The sequence below is a fragment of the Orussus abietinus genome, unplaced genomic scaffold (genome assembly GCF_000612105.2).
Source record: "Orussus abietinus isolate OABI.00-Male unplaced genomic scaffold, Oabi_2.0 scaffold260, whole genome shotgun sequence".
Lineage (NCBI taxonomy): Eukaryota > Metazoa > Arthropoda > Insecta > Hymenoptera > Orussidae > Orussus > Orussus abietinus.
Window position 1 is genome coordinate 36875 of NW_019394486.1, and position 20191 is coordinate 57065.

Here is a 20191-nt window from a genome sequence, read left to right on the forward strand (position 1 = left end):
TTAAACCTGTTTAAATATTCTTTGAATGACGATAAAATAAGTCTTATTGTTTCGTTCCGCCTTTGTTTTTAGTCTAAAGTTCTAGAATTGATTTTGTGGAGATGCGATCGTAGTAGTTCTTCGTGTAACTAAACTACAGTATACTTTAGCCGAAAGTTTTAAGTAGATTCGCCTTAAGTTTTGATTATCACTTTGAGATAAAGCAGCGTGAACGACCGTCAAAGTTCTTCTCGAAGCGATTATGGATTTGCCTTAGGCATCTCGAAAGCTGCGCTCATTCGAGCTTATGAACTTGTTTTAGAGAGGACTGAATGACTAGAACATGCCATAAAATAGACAAAAAATTAAAGAAACAACACTTAAGTAAATCCAAATTTGATATTTCGGCCCAACATATTTTCTACATATCACTATTTTTCTACATATTTTCTAAAGGTTGTAAAAAATATATTGCAGTGACTGTATCATATAATAAGAATGTTGATTTCCATGAATTTATACTTCTTTAACCAATATAACGTATGATCCAACAATCGTGCTTCAATGAACTATACTACAACACACCAAACCATTCGAGTCTCATTTATTCCTAACAATCAGTACATGTATTATGTAATAATACATTATACATTACAATGTACTTATAAACATCAAGACAGAAATATATACCCGAAACATATTTACACTGAATTGTACATATTTATAATTCTTGTATTACTGCTAAACTAAGTATACTCCAAATATTAGTTGTCCATTGATCAGTACAAATAAATACGAATTTTTGTTGAATTTTTACATAACTAAACGTTCCAATAATTAAATTGATACCGGAACACCCTAGACGGATAAAGTTATATCCTTAGGATAATATTTTTTAACGAGTTATCCATACGGCTACCCTTCTTGTGCAATCTGTTCCACTTGAACCTTTGTACGATCATACTGACATAATGCACGTTTTGAACCTGTACGATAATATGAAGGTCATAAAATTGGTTCTGGCATCGATCAGCAATATTTCTTAATAAATATATTTCAAGAGAATGTGTCATATCTATGGTAATATTTATCAACAGCTTTTTACAGTTTAGAACGGATAATGCAAAATACTTCTCATTACTTCTCTATGTATCTTTATCTCCTCGTATTGGAATTATATTAATATTTGACTCACATTTTAAAAAGTTCTATGATTTAATGTCAACACATTCCTTACTAAAACGAAACCAAGATGGAATGCATTTGTCACTTATCAGCACAGTGAACGTGTTTTACGGATACAGACCGTCGTAAATGCTTTGAACCGTTAAAATATCAGAATTTAGTGAAATCAAGTTGACAAAAGGAATGATCTTCCTTTACGGAGAGTTTCTATAATCGGTAAATCCAATGAAATATGATGAATATAATTTAAGTACTTTCATAAAATTGATTCTAAAAACAAAGTGGACATACATTTAATAATTCTAGTCGTCAAATTCGAACATCTGAGAAGTTTTCCATCCAAGATTTTTCAGCAACCTGAAAAATATCATAATTAGCAACAAGAGAACATTATTACATTTTTTTTATGATATCGTCCATATTAACACTAAATTCTTCAATTTGCTTTCTACGTTTCCTGCTGAAAAGTCGAACAGAAACGTGTAGAAACGTTGTGCGTTTCTGTACGTCTAAAAAACGGAAACGAACAGAATTGTACATTTTTGTACGTATTCTGGGCTCATATAAACGTACGTGTACGTATGGATCGTATTCGTACGACGGTCGTCTATTACTTCTTATAAATGTACAAGAATGGATGGACATGTTTACCACCTCTATTTGTTTCTGTTCGAAAGGGGATCAAAAACGTACAGAAACAGGCTCTGTTCGTACCATTATTTTCAGCAGGGTTTCCCACATTTAAATTATTGAAAATTAGCTTATGAAAATTATGAACGTATTAGACATATGATAAGAATGTGATTGCAACGTCCTTACAAGTACCGGCAAATAAAATCAAACTTACCCCCTTGCTACTTCCATGAATGCATTAGGCCCGCAAGTAAAAACACAAGCTTCAGAAGTCGAAGAACCTATAAGATCACTGAGCAATTCTTCAGAAACTTTACCATATCTACCTGTCCAAGAACTTCCTGCTTGTGATAAAATATGAGTAACTTTAAATCTGAAAAAAGAAATTCATTTTTCAAATACAGTCATATAATGCATTTATGTTCAATGAAAAGACTGAATCCACATCACATGTCACCTACTTACTTAAAGTATTACTATCTAAAATACAGAGCAGAAATACCTTCGTTCCAAAGAAATCCTGTCAAGTTCTTTGTCATAGAAAATACTTTCCTCGTTTCTATTGAAATTAATGAGATTCATGAAAAGCCTAAAAGAAAATTACAAATTATTATAACTTCGCTAAGTGCAATTACTATAGATATTTTTATTTTAATTTTGAAAACTTACACGGTACGTCGACAAAGAGCACGCTGAATTATACCGAGCATTGCAGTTAACCCTGTTCCTGCTGCTAGCATATGAATTGTCGTGAAATGATCAAACATTTTTATTGCAAAGGTACCCAGACCATTACTCAAAGTTACAGTCTGACCCGGTTGCAGAGATGTCATGGACGGACTTAAAGCGCCATCTTCGTAGCGTTTTACTATTAAACACATACAGTCAGGCTCGTATTTAGCCGGTATATCTTCGAGATGAAGGCACGGTGGGACAGGTGTGTACATTCTAGAAACTTCCATTCCTAAAATGGAATGTAACGGACGATAATTAGCTATAGTTCAACTTTGAATAATTAGAACAGCATTTGCAATAATTGCAAATGCAATATTCAGGAATAAATCTATTGATTAGAAAAAAATTAAATGCATTAACTCGTGCATATTTAATCCGTATAATTCGTAGAATCCTCTTATGTAAGGTGTAAATATGTGTTATTTACGCAATTCGGTTAAGTTAATTTGTTAAATGAAGTTAGGACAAAATCGAATCTTACCCATCACGTTCATCTTAGCTTCTATGTGTCTACCGACAGGTACCAATTCTACATAGTCTTTAGCGCGCAAAACTATAAGATAAACTACTTTACAAAGCGGAGTATTGCTGACAACTTCATAGTCTCTGTACTGTCGGGTATTGCTTTCCATTTCGTGAGACTGCATCTCGGCGCCATGCGTTTTCCATAGTTCACCTTTTTGCTTTGTGAATGTGAACTCTATCTAAAAATAAAGTCAACATATTTACAACGATACATATACGTTATTTAATATAACCTACCTACTGTACTTTTACACACGTCCAAAAGATTGTACCTCTGTAATATCAGGATTCTTTCTCCATCTTGGAGGCCACTTCACGTCCGCGGCCAATTCAAGCTCGTAAACTATGACGTCTTTCCCAACAACGATTTTTAAAGTAAACTTTAAATCACTGGTTCGTAGCAATTTATAACCCACGGCATTTTGGTTACACGAAGTACGAAAAGAAAATGTAATCGTATTGGTAGTTTGCATCCAATCCATTTTGGTTTGGGGGGCTGTCTGCTCTTGCAATGCAGTTTCTCCAATATTTTGCTCTAGAAATACCAATGTGATTTAATGGCGGTCGTAATAATTATTGATGGATATGCTCTTAGCAACTAAACACATTACATGACAAACCGAAATGCTTACTGCTCTTATTGGTTAATGAACCAGAAGATGTACTCGACGGATCGTTGGATTCTCCAGACGCAATCTTTTCCGTATTTCCCAGGGAAATTCTGCTCATCCGACCCACGACACACTTTTGAAGTATGCTCTGATAGTTAACCCACGCATGCACCTGCAATTAATCATCTACGGGTACAAGATGACATCAAATCGATCGTCAACCGAGGTTTCCTTTTACGAAGCTAAATTTGTACAGGTTTTCTTACATTGTCGAACAATTTGGTCCCATCCGTGCCGACACCTTTCATCAACTCGTCAACCCCACCTGGATGGAAATCCAAGTACCGGGTAACGTTGTACACAATACCTAAAGATGAAAATACAGATCTCACATATTGCTTCCTTTTTGCACTCAAAGGACAACATCTAAATTCGAGAGATTACTTCCGTGAACTAATCGTTCACTGAATGATATTAAAAAGAATGTTTGAAATTACGTGGATTTTGTAGGTAACTATAAATGTAAACCTCGAATGGCAATCCAGGCATCGTCCCGCTTGTTGTGTTTAGCAAGTTCAGCCGAAGTGACCACTCGTGGAATTCCGCCAACTCCTGTTAAATCGACCCCTGAGGAACCCAACCGGATCCAATCCATCAAACTGTGCCCAGGGGCCAAAGCAGTCTTGTTGCGGGGATTACCTACAACAAATATACAGGATTATTCTTCATTCCTTAAGGTAAACAATAAATTAATAAACTATCTCAAATTTTCTGGCCAAATTAAATCCACGGCAACAAAAATAAATTACAATTAGAACTCTTTTCAAACTAGAAGTTCGAAATTTCCTTTGAAAAAGTTTCCTTTTAATAGTACATTTCTTCTAGATACCAAACTTCAAGAATTCACTCGGTGATAAAGTATAACAGTAAACTTCATTTTCCAAAAAACCCACTCACGATCGAAACCAACTCAGGATAATACGACTTAAAGTTACATTGCAAACAGCCTTGGCATATTGGCGTCATGTGAAATGAAAATGTAAGTAGGTATATTTGCGCAATGAACGTTAAACCGTGTGCCTATTAAAGCGTGAACTCATCGGTACTACACTCGCTCCGCGCTGGTTTGACATTATTAATGTTAAAATGTATATAAATAACTGATGCCACAGGGTTTACCAACGAAATTAACCTATAATAATACTATTTGCCCCAAGTTCATCCCACGATCATGTTTACTTCTCAAGTCAAGGATCACGCGAGTACGAAACTGAATGTAACGTGAGAACTTATAAAATAGCAAATACATTAGACGAAGGGTCACGCAAACATGTTACAATACGTTAGTGAATTTCTGCAAAACATTAATGATACATTACGTACTTTAGATTTTTGAAAATAATAAGATTTTATATTTAAATGTCCAACAATGTCCAAAGTATTTATAAAACATACAATGTTTATAAAATATAAATGATGCTCCGAGTATCATTTTCATATATTTTCACGTCATGTGCTATTATAATTGGAATTGATAATGTTGCAAACAAACCCGATGTACTTTACCTTACTTTTTTGGGAATAGTTTGTATACGCGTACATCGAGCGATTTAAATATGAATAATTTAACAAAACAATGTCACTAACCCTCCACAACCCGTAGGCCCATGTCTCGTGCAGACTCTTCGTCGTTCATTACAGATATCGATGGTGCACCACAACATAACGACCATGTTCGAGGCATGATATAAAATACGGATAAATCGATGTTTTTAAATACGTGCTCGCATTGCAAGTTCTCTCCTCTAATCAGGAGTAAAATCTTCGATTTCTCAAGTTCTACCAATGATATCTAAATGCAAACGAATACTCGTGCTGGATGAGTCATGGAATAAATACTTTCTGCCACTTTACAACGTAAACCCATTTATCGTATACTTGTTTTCATGTACTTTGCTTTTGGACCCAGTTGTAGAAATTATGTACTTTTACTTTCTTTAGAAAATATTCTTCCTTATCAATATATGTTTATCAGCTTCCGAAAATCGGTTCTTAGGCTCACTTTGTAGAAACTTAGAAAGTCGTCACGATTAAACGATGTTAAAAAAGTTCGTCGTTTGTTGAACACCGATAAGAGGCAGTTTTGTAATTGGTAGATTAAAGCCGTAACGGTGTACTGCAATTATTGCAATTTCTGTGCAAGACGAGCAATTCTTCGTCTACTGCGAATAAATCTCTTCTGATAACTATTATAAATGTTCATCTCACGCGTCTGCAAATATTTCAAATCACCGCGCAATATCAAGATGTGCTCGGCGGAGTGATATGCTCCTAACATTCAATGGATCTTCGAAGATGGAAATGAATGCATTTACATATTTTAGAATACGATCGTCCTGTTACAGGAAGAATCCGTCTATGACGAGATGCCGTGAAAATTGAGTAGAAGTCGGAGAGTAAATGGAAAGTCGACGTGCGGAAGTCCCCTTCGAGCGTTCGATTTATTAACTCCAATTGACGGAAGAAAAAATGCGAATATTTCTCGAAAACGTCGAAATTCTCAGAAAACTTGCTAATCTTTTAGTCACACATCACGTAAAAAAGTAAACGCATGTGCAGCATCGCGACGGACTCTGACGAATGAAGAAAAATTATCATGCGACATTGCTGCGTGACATTTTCCACACTTCCTGACTTTCATTTGTTTCTCGTAAAATCACCGACCGAACGAGAACAATGTCGTACTAAGATAAGTTCCGAAATCGCCGTGGCGAGTCAAAGTGTGCGTTGCCTCGTAAACATAATTCGTGCCAGGTGATAACGTCAGATCGACGTATGCTCTTTCCTTTCAAAGGCATCGTGATTCTCTCAGAAAACTGTTCACGAAATCGGAAACATTGTTTTTGATCTCTTTCAATTAAAATTGAAGATATATATCTTTAGAGTTTTTTTCCAACTCTTCATCGTTCTCAAAATGTGATCGGGCATTTCTCAGACATTGACGGCCCTGGTTTGAACCAATTTGTTGTTAAACGGTACAGTCGAAACACATAATATCGATCAGTTTGAATAATCTGAGCGACACACGTCCTTCTCCTGAGAATTCTGTACTATCATGAAAGAATGATAGAACGATAAATTCTATTTTTGAAGTTATCGGACGTCGGTTCTAAGTCTCAACTTTTAAAACCTATTATACATGCCAAATATATTAAAAATATTTGCATTTTTCTGCAAGTCAACGAGGTCATCTCATTTAGCATAAATGCTCAGAAATTTGCACTCCGAGGTTAAACTGCTTCCGGAGATATTGAGCGGTGGAAGCATTTTCCATTTATAAATAGAAATGGGTTGAACGATATTTGCTACACCCAAATGAGTCCATGGAGTCAAAACCCTTTGTAAATTCTCCAAAAACTTGTTTCACAGTCCCCGCTGATGTCAACGATTTACAATACTCTTTACACATCCGCTATCACTTTTGACAATAAATTAAACGGAAGATAGCGATTTTTATCTGACAGCATAGCTATAATGTCTGGGTCAAGCGTCTCGAGCGTCATTTGCTTCCGTCTGAATCACCGTCCAAATATTTGCCCAGACACTCTTTCGCCCCAGCTCGATCAATCCTCACGATTGGCTTTCAACTCAACGCTCTTCGCATCGAACAAATATTTCCGCCAAATCGATGCCATTCACCAAATCGACACCTGACAAATAACCGTTGAAAAATATATTGCCTGCTCTAGGTTAGCTATCTCGAGGCTCATGCTGAGCGCTACTAAAATGCTCTGCAAACTCATGGGGAATTCGGCCACCGAGTAACTTCCGTTTCCAAGGAGTCAACCGTGGAACACGAGGCCCCAGTTCCTGAGCGGGAAGCTGGTTCCACGTCGGAGGTTCGCAAGGAACTGCGCTCCAAAGCACGCGGCTGAATTCAACCCTGAGACAGATAAATCAATATATAAGCCGCTGGTCCGGAAGCCCAGCACCACGCAGGAACAACTCGACTTGTAGTCTTCGGCAGCTGAGCGGTCAACAAGACCGGAAGATAGGAATTTGGGTTGATCTTGAAACCGAACTAGTAGAATCCTATATTCGATACATCGGTAACAGAAAGGTAGGACACATCACCGAAGCATATTCCGGCGCTCGATGAACCAGAACCTTGATTTTAAGAAAAACGTTTAACCTATACTTATGTACACGGATACGAATATCGATTGATAAACTAAGCCCTGCGATTGGTAAACTGAGCACAGGATTCGTAACGAGACGAGTTGTGGACATTGCGGAAAGAACCTGTTTGTAGTCAGCATGAAATTCGGTGTGCCGTCACGACAAATTCGTACATGTTATTAAACACATATGTAGACGCGTCAATATAAGTAGAAAAATTATATATAGGATTAGTGAATAAAATAGAACTTCGTTCCCGTTTCCCCAGGATCCACGGGTTCCGGAATATTCAAATGACCTCGACAGAAGTCCAGAGCTTTTTCGATGTGACGTCAATGACATCCAATCAGCCACGATGGTCTACGGTTTCCAAGCACGGAAGGATTGCGTATCGATCGAACGGAGAACGGATCGAGTCCTACTTCGGTAATGAATTCTGGAAATGGATGACACGCCATTCCATCCAGCCGTACAACATGCACCCTATAATTAAACGAATTCTATCCAAAACTCTGGCATTTTTAAATATTTGACGAGAAGGAACTACGAACCTAGTGAATGTATATAGAGCGTAACGAAAATACCTATATGTATTAATAATATATGCATTATCTGGCAAACAGGTACCAGATCGAGAAATGAACTTAAGAATACTTTGCGTTAAATGATAATTCGTTCGAAATAGGATAAAATAGCTGTAAAAACTTCTTTATGGAAAAAAACGAAATTCTGTTAATTCATTACATACAACTTGAGAGTACTCCTCGGTTGAAACAAATATTTTTTAAACACTGCAAGAAAGAAACCCATCAGTCTGACAAATGATAAACAATACCACAGTTTCAACACAACGGATTTAATAATCTTCTAAATGATCGTTTCAATTACAATGAAATGGGTATGAAAACGAAATCAATTTACATCTATCAATAGTTTATATTCATTGTTGAAAAATGGCTAAAACTGTTAATAGTTAATTATATACATAAAAAAGATTTAAATACCTTGAATGCAGTGGAAAACGTTTTTATCTGCAGAATACTTTCTCGTAATTGGCAGAAGATTGGATTGCCATATTAAAAGGTTTAATCTATGTGCAAGAAGACACTGAATTTAATAAATATTAAACTTTGCAAACATTTTTAGAAAAAATTCCTTAAAGAGTACTCCAATCATTATTTTTACAAAACCTATTTCGGATCGCTTAATTTTGTCAAGGTGTTATCCTTGACGCCTCAATAGGAAAGACCACAGGAAATGACTCGGCAATGGGATGTACAGCTCGATTTCCTCTGCTTGTGTGACTCTATTGGAAACGTTTATAGCAATTAGGTCGTTTGCGATGAAGTCTCCGGAATTCACGAAGACATATTCTTACCATCCACGAGGACACGAACTGCTTGACAGTGAACAAAACTATAATTACAGCGGATCGATCAACGCGTTGAAGCTTCAATGGCCTCGACGTTTCAGGGTAAAATACTTCAGATTGTTCGACATTCTTTCTCATGTTATTTTACGTTAATACACACAGAGTTCATGTCGCCCCAATTGCACTCTTTTGACGCGGAACAGCTGGGAAAGTTTTTAACAAGTTTTATTCGACCGATAAGGTTAAATGGGTAGGTCGTTGCGAGTACGAGACTACTTGTTGCCTCCAAACGGATTCAACAGGTTCGATAACTTGCTCAGACAGCCCCCTTTTGAAATGTACACGCCTCAACTCTCAAAGAGAATACGAAAATTGAGAAAAAGGAAGTGACAACTGTTTCTATGAAATCACTGTACGTTCTTTTAGATAATTTAATTCTTATTCCGTTCAGGGCTATAATTAAAACAAATCATTATTTTTCCACGATTTAGCCATGTCATTTATATCTTCTACAGCCTGTTTCGAGCACAATCTTGCAACCTACTCAAATATCATTACAATTTCACTATTTTTATTAAACGTTCTTTCCACCCAGCATAAAATTATTAACGCCGTGATGAAAACCCCTCACAAGTACCATTGAACGCTTTTTCATTAAAAGGCGGACAATCGACTGCTGATGTAATAAACTAAATGCGCGTGCGCGTATGTGCATGTGCATGTGCATGTGCATGTGTATTATCGATTGCCAGATATCTTTATTTCTGTACCCGATATCTGTACTAAGTAAGACTTTGTATTACAACCTGCAAGAGTAATGATAAAGAAAAAGAAAATGAAAGAATTTAAATACCGGTAGCGGAACCAGAAGAAGCCGATGAAGTGGAAGCTCCCACTGCATAATTGGTTGCAACGTTCCCAAGTTGTTTTACCCTAATCACTCCACTCGGCAGTAGAACGGCATTTCTTGCTAACAAAGTCGTCGGCAATGATGAAGATTTTACTTCAACTTTTTTCATCCTTTCTTGAAGATCCATAGCTTCGGTCTTGCTTGTGGAATTATCGAACTCCCGAGAATTCGGTCGTCGCGATTTATCGCGACTGGAGTCAGTCGCTTTCATTTCGATGTCAACAGATTTTCATAGATCCTCCAAGAGTACCTGCAAATGTAAACCGGATTCTTTATTACGTACATCAACTATACTAATCGGGAATTTTTCGTGCGTGCGTGTATTCGGCCCCGGATGGGTTAGTTGCCGGTAGATCTTGGGGCTAATTTTTTGTACTCGGAGGTTTTCGGAGGTGTGGAATCCAAAATCGAATTTCGAAAATTCTAATCAATGATCTATATATTGATCAAAGACTGATTGGGAATAAACGGCCGTACAAGCGCTTCCTTGGCTCCGATGCGAAGTCGAGATAAAAGCTATTTCGTATTGATCCTTGATTGCAATTCATCTCAAACAATATCAGCAGCTTCGAATATTTTTCTTGATTTTATTATTTTATTCTGAATTGTATACCGTAATTTGCTATTATTAATATATTATACATAGATCATGCTTTATGGTTTTATGAAAGATAACGTTCTACCATCAGTCAATGTTAATTTACTTATATTAGTACATTTGCCGAATTTAATTTTTTTCTCCTACGTTTTTTCAATTACATGGACTAGCATGTCACTCAATGTGTCAATGTTTCGTAAAATTCAAGATTCATATTGAATTAATGATTACATATTAGAGTAAGATGTATAGAAAAAGTCGTTATTTTAGTATGGAGAATAATGGAATAATCTTAACGGATACATATCGTGAAAATGGTCGAAAAGTATTTATAGAACAAGAAGAATAAGAACGATGCGTCACAGGCATTGATCGATATAACCTCTTGACCTTTCTATCTGTACTCAACGGGATATTTTACGAGCAACTGATAAATTTAGGTCAAGCCAGACATTACTGTTACGATCCAATATCGCTCTTAAAGAAGCAATTAATCGTTAAAGCCGTAAGATGTTCGACATGACGTTTGAGCTTTTCAGTTATATTATACCAAACCTTTACTAACAGTAAAGTTATAAAATGGTAATACCAAAATACTATGTATTTATATCAGGTAATAAGATATATCATAATGGATACCACACATTCCAAGACATGAGAAACAATCATTTACTTTCTTTAAAAAAACGTTTATATCGTGCATCATAAAGTCCTACGAGGTACATGTCGTAAAAAGAATTTAAATCACGCGCGCAACGTAGGGTAAATTCTACCATTTCCCTCCACAAGATGACAGCATCGCTCCGTGGAAGTGCAAGCGACATCTGGCGCAATTTCATCGAACTCGATAGAGTGGTGAAAAGAGAAATTCAATGTTTCACGTTCATTTCTACTTTCGTTATTTCCGTTTTGTCATGCCACGGCAGTAAAACGACAACAGTACCGAAAATTTACGGAAAATCAGCGGGTGTTACATCTCAACAACATTTACTAGGTAAATATCTTGCTTTGTAATTCAACATATTGATATTCCAAACCTTAATTCTGTGATAATTCAAAAACACCAAATTAAAAACCTTAAAATTAAAATGATACAAGAAACCATTGGGAAATGTCTTGAATGCGTGAACGTATTCCATATTCGAACATGATTTGTTCATACCTTTTTTATGGACTTTCAAAAAATTACTAACATTAATATGTTTTTAAGAAACGCGATAAAGTGTCACCGAATGCAGTTTCAAGCGATACCGCTGATAAATTGACGAGCTCCGAACAGCTCCGACTTTCTGATCCAGCTACCATTCTCGAAGCTAACCTCAAAGTGCTCCCGAGATCTCTGGGCATCCGAGTCATAGAGTTCACGTATTCGTCCTTACCGACAAAGCAAGTGGTTGGACTTGACCGTGATGAGGTAGGAATCAAGTCACAAACAGAATTGAGCTTCCCTTTGTGGAACAATCGTGGACAAATTATTGCAAAGTGACACCCGCGCGGTTTCAGTACAGACTTGCGTCTTGCGCTCGCCGCTCGGGTGGACAACTTCAGAGCAATGACTACACGTAGACTAGATCCGTAGCTCTTTAGTGAAATAGTACTCCATTGAATTGACTAGAATAGATGACCTTCAACAGACTTTTTCTACCTACGCGTCATATAATTGAACTTATTAATTGATCAAATTGGATTACTTCCCTAAATCAATTTGTACGCGTTAATTACGCTGTCTCAATAAATTAAAACAATCCAGACTTTCACGCTAAATACAACCAAGTATTTATGCCGATGAAAGGAAAAACTAATACAAATTTTTATATTTCCAATTAACATTTAGAACACCGAGAAATATTCCTGAAGCTCCATTTTTGTCGCTTTATCGATAAAAGAGCGTGACCTAAGACAAACATGTATTGTGTGAAAATCGTTTATTTTTATTTAAGTTATCATAATACATACACGGTGTCTCTTATCATCACCGCATTCCTTTTATGTAAATGAGTTTCAGAACTTCTAACAAAACTTGAATTTCATTATTCATTAGATATGAAATGCAAGCCCAGAAGCTAATGTGTTATTTTATGCGGTATGTGAAATAACCCTCCCCCCCCCCCCAGCATATAGGGTATTGCAAAACATAGACCTGATTTAAGTACACTTTTCAATACAAATCGCGTCTATCGTTCTGCAACCACCGCTGAATCTGTACTTATAAATATAAATAACAGCCTGCTGCATCATGCATGTCATACGGAACTTGCTCCACAAAAATAAATGCGTTTGCTCATTTATACAACTTAAACGTTTTAGCCGAAAAATTTACTACAAGTCATGCTTTTAAATCGCAAACTTTTTCAATTGGACAAAAATTACTCCAATATCGAATGATATATTTAATTTGCATACAAAACTGAATTTTACATTTAAGGTGTACCATTGACTTTCTGCACCAAGAAATATATTAATTAAGTGTTGATAAAACGTGTCAACAACTTGCATGCTCTGCAAAAATATTTGCATGAACTATTAATAACTCTTACCCCACTACTCTCTATAGTAACTGAATACAAACGAGGCAATTTAAAATAATAAATTAGAATAGCAAATATAGTTAGGCATGGCGTAATTTTGTTTCTCCATGTGTATAGTAAACTATGTAATAAATTATGCATTTTTATTGATTGTTTAATTAAGTAATCGTTATCAAGCTGATTCAGAAAAAAAAAGAAATACTTCCAGGCAGGTTATTTCAAAATTGATCCGTTCTCGCGTGAAATAGCCGATGTATTTAGTTCCACTTAGTTTTCGAATTTAATTTCAAACTCTTTCGCGTAAATACCTGATCCAATGGAACCATTCGATTTAACATACGGTGCCGCCATTTTGTTTTACTTCAAACGTTACATGGACTAAAAACTTAATTTTATCGCCAAATCTCCAACTGGACTCAAAATTTTCAATCAACAAATGTTCACTCTAGCTCGCATGTGCAAGTTATAAAATTTCAATGAATTAAAAAAATAGGAACCTCGCAAAAATCGGAAGAAACTTCAATGTCGATATCATCAACCGGTAAACCGTCAGTTTCGAACATAACCTTGAGAACGTACTCCAACGTCACCTTTTGTAGCTTGGCTTATAATATAACAGGCTTGTAACCAGGCAGAACATAACTTAACATAATTCAGCTGAGCAAGCGGTCGTTCGCTGGCATTCGAATAATTCTGGGATCCTCGGAATGTTTTCGAACGCGACTCGCCGGCTGGCCGACTCTCGGCCGCGTCGCTATCTAATTGTAAAATCGTGGACGCGCCTACTCCAAGAGCGACTCTGTCACCGACTGACTATAGTAGCGAGCCGACTTCGCTATAGTGATGACGAGCACAATGAGCGAAGCCGAGCTCGGCCGTCGAGTCGCAGTCCCAGTAACTCGATGCCCGCTCGATGACCGTGTAGAGCGGCGGCTACCCGGTCGCGTTATCAACTCGTAAAATTCGATAGCGCTGTCAGGTGTAGGCTGTCACTCCAGCTCTCCAAAGACACAACGCCGAAATACCTCGGGCGTACCGAAGAGGAAAAGAGCAGGGTAAAGAAGAAAGAAGGGAAGAGGGAGAAAAGAAAAAGTGCCGAAGGCGCGCAAATTGCTAAACGAATTTGCGGATCCTCGCAGATACCCAACCTGGGGATCTTCCATCGAGCATCGCGGATAATAAAGCTGTTCGGCAGGACGCAGAAGTCCAGGTGAGAGTATTTCAAAAACGACACATACCTTTTTTTTCTGCAAGTATGAACGGTACACCTATGGGGATGTGGGACTTTCAATCGGACCGTCTTGATTAAAATTCTTTCCAAGAAAGAGAGACAAATTTAATTCCCACTATGGAGTTGATAGGCAGCAGTAAGTAAGACCAATTCGAAAGTATCGCCTGTAACACGTGTTTATCAAGTCAGGCCATAAAGTTGAAAAGTGTGTTTAGATTTTTAACGTATTAATCCTTTAACTGCGGAGCTCTTTCGACATATGGGCGAAATTCGTCAAACCGTGCAGGCAATACTGGACCAAACGTTGGACGCCTTTAGGCGCTGTTAGCAGCCAAGGGATTAATATTTCCGCAACGTTTTTGGTATATTACGATCGGTGGAAAACGGGCAGGAACTCATCTGCGACGTTATCGCGTGTCCTGATATTCTACGCGGAGTTGCCCGGCCTTCGTTCAGTAATTTCTTTAAATTGTAGCGGCTTTTTTTCCTGCGGTTAAACGTGACGCAAAAAAGTAGATGATATTTCTGAACATGTATAGACGGTTAATAAACAATGCACCTGACGAGCCCGTATAAACGTAACCAAATGAGAAGTATCCCGATTGTAAATATATCTTTTCTAATGTCTACATCATCTCGATAATTGAAACTCTAAATTACGCAAAGTCGATAATAAAAGTCTCGTGAGTAATCGCGGAGCGCGTCACGCAAGTGAACTCAGGCGGTCAGTAGGTAAGTAAGTACCTCTTCGACCCCCTAGAGATTTCTCTCTGACAGGTTTAACGTAAGCAATGACGTCCCTGCAGAACCTGACCTGTTTTAAATTTATACAAAGAGAATCACCTGACGGCAGACAGAAAGCAATCGGTATAAATTCTTATTGGCCACGAGAATTTGGGCCGTTTTCGATACTTCTCAAATTTGAATATCACAGATTGAAGAATCGATGCAGGACTAATTGGCAGCCTTCTTAGTCTAGCGTAAATTACCGTAAAAACCGCTAAATTATTCGACCAGTACTTCGGGTTACATGCACGGTGATTCTACTAATCTCCTGAAGTCAAACGATACCGGTAAATGCTGGATTGAAATTTGTATCAAGGCCTAGTTGAGGACGAAATACCGGGAAGAGAGGACGGTTCATATTCGCTAATTTGCTACGCCACCTCGTCGAAGGAAAAACCATTTATGTAATGGCAAAACCGCTGGATGAAGGTTCACGAAATGGTCAAAGCGCAGAAAAGTAATGACAAGTTTTACCGCCTGTAAAAACATGGAAAATATTTGAGCCAACTTAACTGAGCGGTCGCCATCTTTGAAATAACGGTCATGTGATCCGCATTTGGCTTATTCATTTATAAGATTTATTGCTGATATGACCTCGGGCTGCACGGTAGTTGATGAATAAACATTGCGGATTCATTGACTTAATCCTGCAACGTGGAAAAAGATAGAATAATAAGTACTTCGATTGTTTTTATCAGATTGGATATTAAACGATGTTGCATTAATTATTAGTTATTGACGTGAAACGTTTTTGTGGTAAAGGCAAATAACTCAAATGTTCTAACGTTTTAAAAGGGTACGCTATTTACATATGCTCAGGATTTTTAAGAATACAATTGAATTAACAGTAGTCCCCAATCATTACTTTAATGATGACCCCATTCTCACCACTATAGAAGGGAACAGGTAACCAAATGGTAGCAAACGAACTTTAATTACAAAAAAATTATCGTTTCCACAGTCAACTTGAAGCCGTTCCGAACATAAATGAAATGTTATAAATTACACATGGACCTAATGTGAAAGCAATACGATATCTTTTAATAATAAATGATTTGAAATACATTATGTGATTATTAATATATACTGAAGTAAGGATTTCTGTTCATTGTCAGGCGTATTCCATGCTAATACATCTGTTCTGTTTTTTTTTTACAGGTCAATGTCCATTCGAATTAACGGCGATCAAAATAAGATGCGAATTTTGGGCCTGATTGTAAATGTGATCCATCGGATAATAGAACTAATTGCTAGAGGACTGTTTCTTTTGGTGGCATTTTTCAGTGGACCGGCAGAATCGCAACCGCCTATTAAAGACCTAACTCTCTTAAACAGTGCTACCGCCCTGGCTATCAAGATACGCAACAAACAAGTATGTAAAAGAATTCTCAATGTCATCTCTGTATTACGACATGCCAATGACGAAACATGTAAGACGTATTAAATAATAACTTGATCGGATGCATTACTAAAAATAATATTATTTCTAGTTAAGATCCGAAGACGTGGTGAAACGTTATATTGACAGGATCAATGAAATTCAACCAATTTTAAATTGCGTCGTCGAAGATCGCTTTAAAGACGCTCTCGAAGAAGCTAAAAAATGCGACGAAATATTGAATTCCCCAGATGCACCTTCCGTTCAATGGTTGGCCGAAGAAAAGCCATTTTTTGGAGTGCCATTTACAACAAAGGTGCATTTCAGATTTGCCATTTAGGTACAATAATCCATAGATTCCATCCTTTAATGCCAATTTAAATTGATAGCATACTTTAATTATTATATGCACGTATTTCTAAAAATTGATCCTGCATCTTTTCCAAAGAATAGGAGTAACAATTTTATGTCTAAAATTATCGTGGTGATAGTTAATCATGTTGTTACTGAATTTTTTAATTTCTACCAAAGCGTTTAACATTTTAGGACTGCATCAGCATCAATGGGATGAAACAGACGGCAGGACTCGTCATACGAAAGAATTTGATATCTGACAAAGATGCGGAAAGTGTACGATTATTGAGAGCTGCAGGCGCCATACCTATTGCAACGACGAATATCTCCGAAGTAGCAATGTGGTGGGAAAGCAGTAACTGTTTATATGGAACAACGAAAAATCCATATAATACAAGGTATAGTTTGGAATATATAAAGTACTTTATGCCAATATAAATCTTCTAAAATAAATCCAAGAAATAGATTTACCTTGCATTTAGATAATTTATTCCACCGCAGACACATTGTAGGGGGCTCTTCGGGAGGAGAAGGATGCTTACAAGCAGCAGCCGGAGCTCCCTTCGGTATTGGTTCGGATATTGGAGGTTCTATACGTATGCCTTGTTTTTTTAACGGTATTTTTGGACATAAACCTTCTAAAGGTTTGTAGTTTACCTAGACGAGTGAAACGGATCTATTTTTTTTAAATTATTTGTATTGAAAAGCACTTATTTATTATAATTAAGTACACTTATTTCAAGCATTAAAAAGTACTATTTCTACAGGAATCGTTTCAAATAATGGACAGTATCCAAGTCCTCATAACGACGAACAAAATGAATTACTTGGAATCGGTCCTATGTGTCGATATGCACAAGATATGTTACCACTACTTAAAGTACTTGCAAGTGGAAAAGCTGAAACCCTCAAGCTTGATGACAAAGTTGATATTTCGAAAATCATGGTAAGTTTTTCCGAATGTATATGAATTTCAACCCTTTAATTACGAAACGCCACTATAGTGGCTTCCGCATGACCGACGTTTTTTTACGAAGCGCCATTGTAGTGGCACCCTTCATTCCCATATATTCAAAAAGACATGATTATCGTATTCATATAAAATATTAACATTCCACGGTCGAGCAATCCGTACAGGTGGTACATTTCCACGTCGACTCCGCCGTAGTTAAAGGGTTAATAACCGGCTGGTGATAAGGATGTACAATCACGTGCTTACAAATCTGTATGCGAATTGTATATACCCAAGTTACTTATTTCCTATATTTATAATGCGTGCAAGCAACTACATATCAAGATTATATTTACTTCAGAACGTCTGAAACTGTTCACATAAGGAAGAATCGTTATTTTTTTAGTTTTACTATATGGAAGATGATGGAGGTCAATACGCCGTGTCACCAGTGGATCATGAAATAAAAAGTGCAATGAAGCAAGTGGTACTTTATTTAGAAAAAGCGCACAAAGTGAAGGTAACCAAAGTAAATTTCAGAAAATTGAAAAAAAGTACAGCATTGTGGCTAGTGAACATGAGTCCAGATGAAGGAAAAAGTTTTGCATATGAATTGGCAAATAGAAATGGAAAATTAAATGTATGGTGGGAATTCCTAAAATGGTGCTGTTGTTTAAGTTCACATACACTCATTGCTCTTTTGACTGCCATCTTTGAAGGATTTGGTGTAAAACGTGGTTCTCCACAATATGAGAAGCTTATGCAAGAAAGTAAAGATCTGTGTCAGGAATTTAAGGTGCGTTTCTTAAATGCATTAATAACGATTTTTTTATTCTAAAGAGAGCCTGTTATTGTCTTATTGTAGGATTTATTAAGAGATGATGGAGTGTTTTTATATCCAACTCATCCGACAGCAGCTCCGATACATCACGAGCCACTCATAAAACCCTTCAATTTCTCCTACACAGCAATTATGAATGTTTTTGGGTTTCCCGCTACCGCGTGTCCACTTGGTCTCAATAAACATGGTCTCCCAATTGGTATACAGGTAATTAAAAACGAATTTTCAAAAATTCAAATGAACATCTACATACAAATGGATTTCCAGTAATAGAAATACAATCAGATTTAATACCTTTTTATCTATTATTTTACAGGTTATTGGTGGCCTATACCAAGATCGCCTAACACTTGCCGTTGCCGAAGAGCTAGAACGAGGCTTCGGAGGCTGGGTACCTCCGCCAATTATAGCATAACTTAACGTATTTGACAATAATTTAATTCACATGCTCATGCAAAGCCGGAAACTTACCAAACCATGGCTTCATAATTATTCAGTCCAAGGGAAATACAGCTGTGAGTAATGCCAATGTACAACATGCAATTTTATACGTAAATCAACAAGAAGTATTAATGTCACCATGTGTGCTAGCATTGAATGCGGTTGTACATTACAGCTAAGGCCATAAATCTATTCTTGTAATGGCTAAAGAATGAATTACAAAACTCATTATTTACCGTTTTCATAAAATTTGTGAATTCAGTTTAACACTAAACCTACCGACGATTTATAACCCCATTACGAAAACCATTTAAAACGGTCAATTTGACCCGTCGGTGGTAGGTTTAGTCTTAAATTATAATTCTTAGTCCATACACTTCATGTATTTACACATGGCAGGTATGAACTTATAAGATAAATTATTTTTTTACATTAATGAGTAAGGATACAGAGCTGTTTTTTTTTTCGAGTACGATTGTTGATCCATAAACTGCTCGTCGTGTGTGTTCGTCCATTTGTTGCAATGACACAGGGTCCAAGCGACCAAATGCACGATGTGCGCGTTACTTTACAATGCATACGTTTTGAGTCATTGCATTATATACGGTCATTGCGCCGTATTGGCAACTGATCACCGACGCGGTGAAGATCGTTCCATATGTCTTGAAACATTTGAGTACACCTGTTCGATGCATTCATCCAACAAACGTATTGACATATTCTATACCATAGATTTCTACTTTTATATACCTCACAGATTTTCGTACAGAATTTTCTATTTTAATATGAAATCAAGAAGAAATGGGGTGCTATAGTTGCATAATGTCTAGTTGTATAAGTTCAGTGCTGTTTAACTTTTGTAATGGCAGTAAAGCGATATACATATTTTATTATGTACAGAATAAATGAATAATCATATTATTTCAATAAAGACTTGATTTGTTTTACATTCA

General features: G+C 36.8%; 2 protein-coding genes and 1 long non-coding RNA gene across 7 annotated transcripts; 2 read left to right on the forward strand and 1 right to left on the reverse strand.

Annotated features, from left to right (window-relative positions):
- Window positions 1-566: 566 nt before the first annotated feature.
- LOC105698898 (cytochrome b5 reductase 4) lies at window positions 567-17511 on the reverse strand. 5 transcript variants are annotated; one of them, XM_012423527.2, is made up of 12 exons: window positions 12107-12829; window positions 10073-10379; window positions 4197-4367; window positions 3935-4035; window positions 3690-3840; window positions 3330-3592; window positions 3014-3236; window positions 2467-2761; window positions 2300-2386; window positions 2012-2170; window positions 1456-1521; window positions 567-965 (listed from the first exon to the last, which is right to left on the reverse strand). In XM_012423527.2, the coding sequence occupies exons 2-11, from the start codon at window positions 10338-10340 to the stop codon at window positions 1467-1469; spliced, it is 1773 nt and encodes a 590-aa protein (XP_012278950.1). In that variant the 5' UTR covers window positions 10341-10379; window positions 12107-12829; the 3' UTR covers window positions 567-965; window positions 1456-1466. The 5 variants fall into 5 exon arrangements, with proteins under 5 accessions (XP_012278950.1, XP_012278952.1, XP_012278949.1 ...); XM_012423529.2 differs by lacking the exon at window positions 12107-12829 and adding an exon at window positions 17476-17511 and having other exon boundaries at window positions 567-1521; XM_012423526.2 differs by having other exon boundaries at window positions 567-1521.
- LOC105698901 lies at window positions 4620-8906 on the forward strand. The gene is made up of 3 exons (XR_002762206.1): window positions 4620-4707; window positions 7418-7788; window positions 8116-8906. It is a non-coding gene; the product is annotated as an uncharacterized LOC105698901 (long non-coding RNA).
- LOC105698897 (fatty-acid amide hydrolase 2-B) lies at window positions 11634-20185 on the forward strand. The gene is made up of 11 exons (XM_012423524.2): window positions 11634-11721; window positions 11938-12141; window positions 14226-14465; window positions 16431-16644; window positions 16763-16966; window positions 17197-17402; window positions 17506-17648; window positions 17772-17950; window positions 18363-18752; window positions 18822-19004; window positions 19114-20185. The coding sequence occupies exons 2-11, from the start codon at window positions 12137-12139 to the stop codon at window positions 19210-19212; spliced, it is 1863 nt and encodes a 620-aa protein (XP_012278947.1). The 5' UTR covers window positions 11634-11721; window positions 11938-12136; the 3' UTR covers window positions 19213-20185.
- The last annotated feature ends 6 nt before the right edge of the window (window positions 20186-20191 follow it).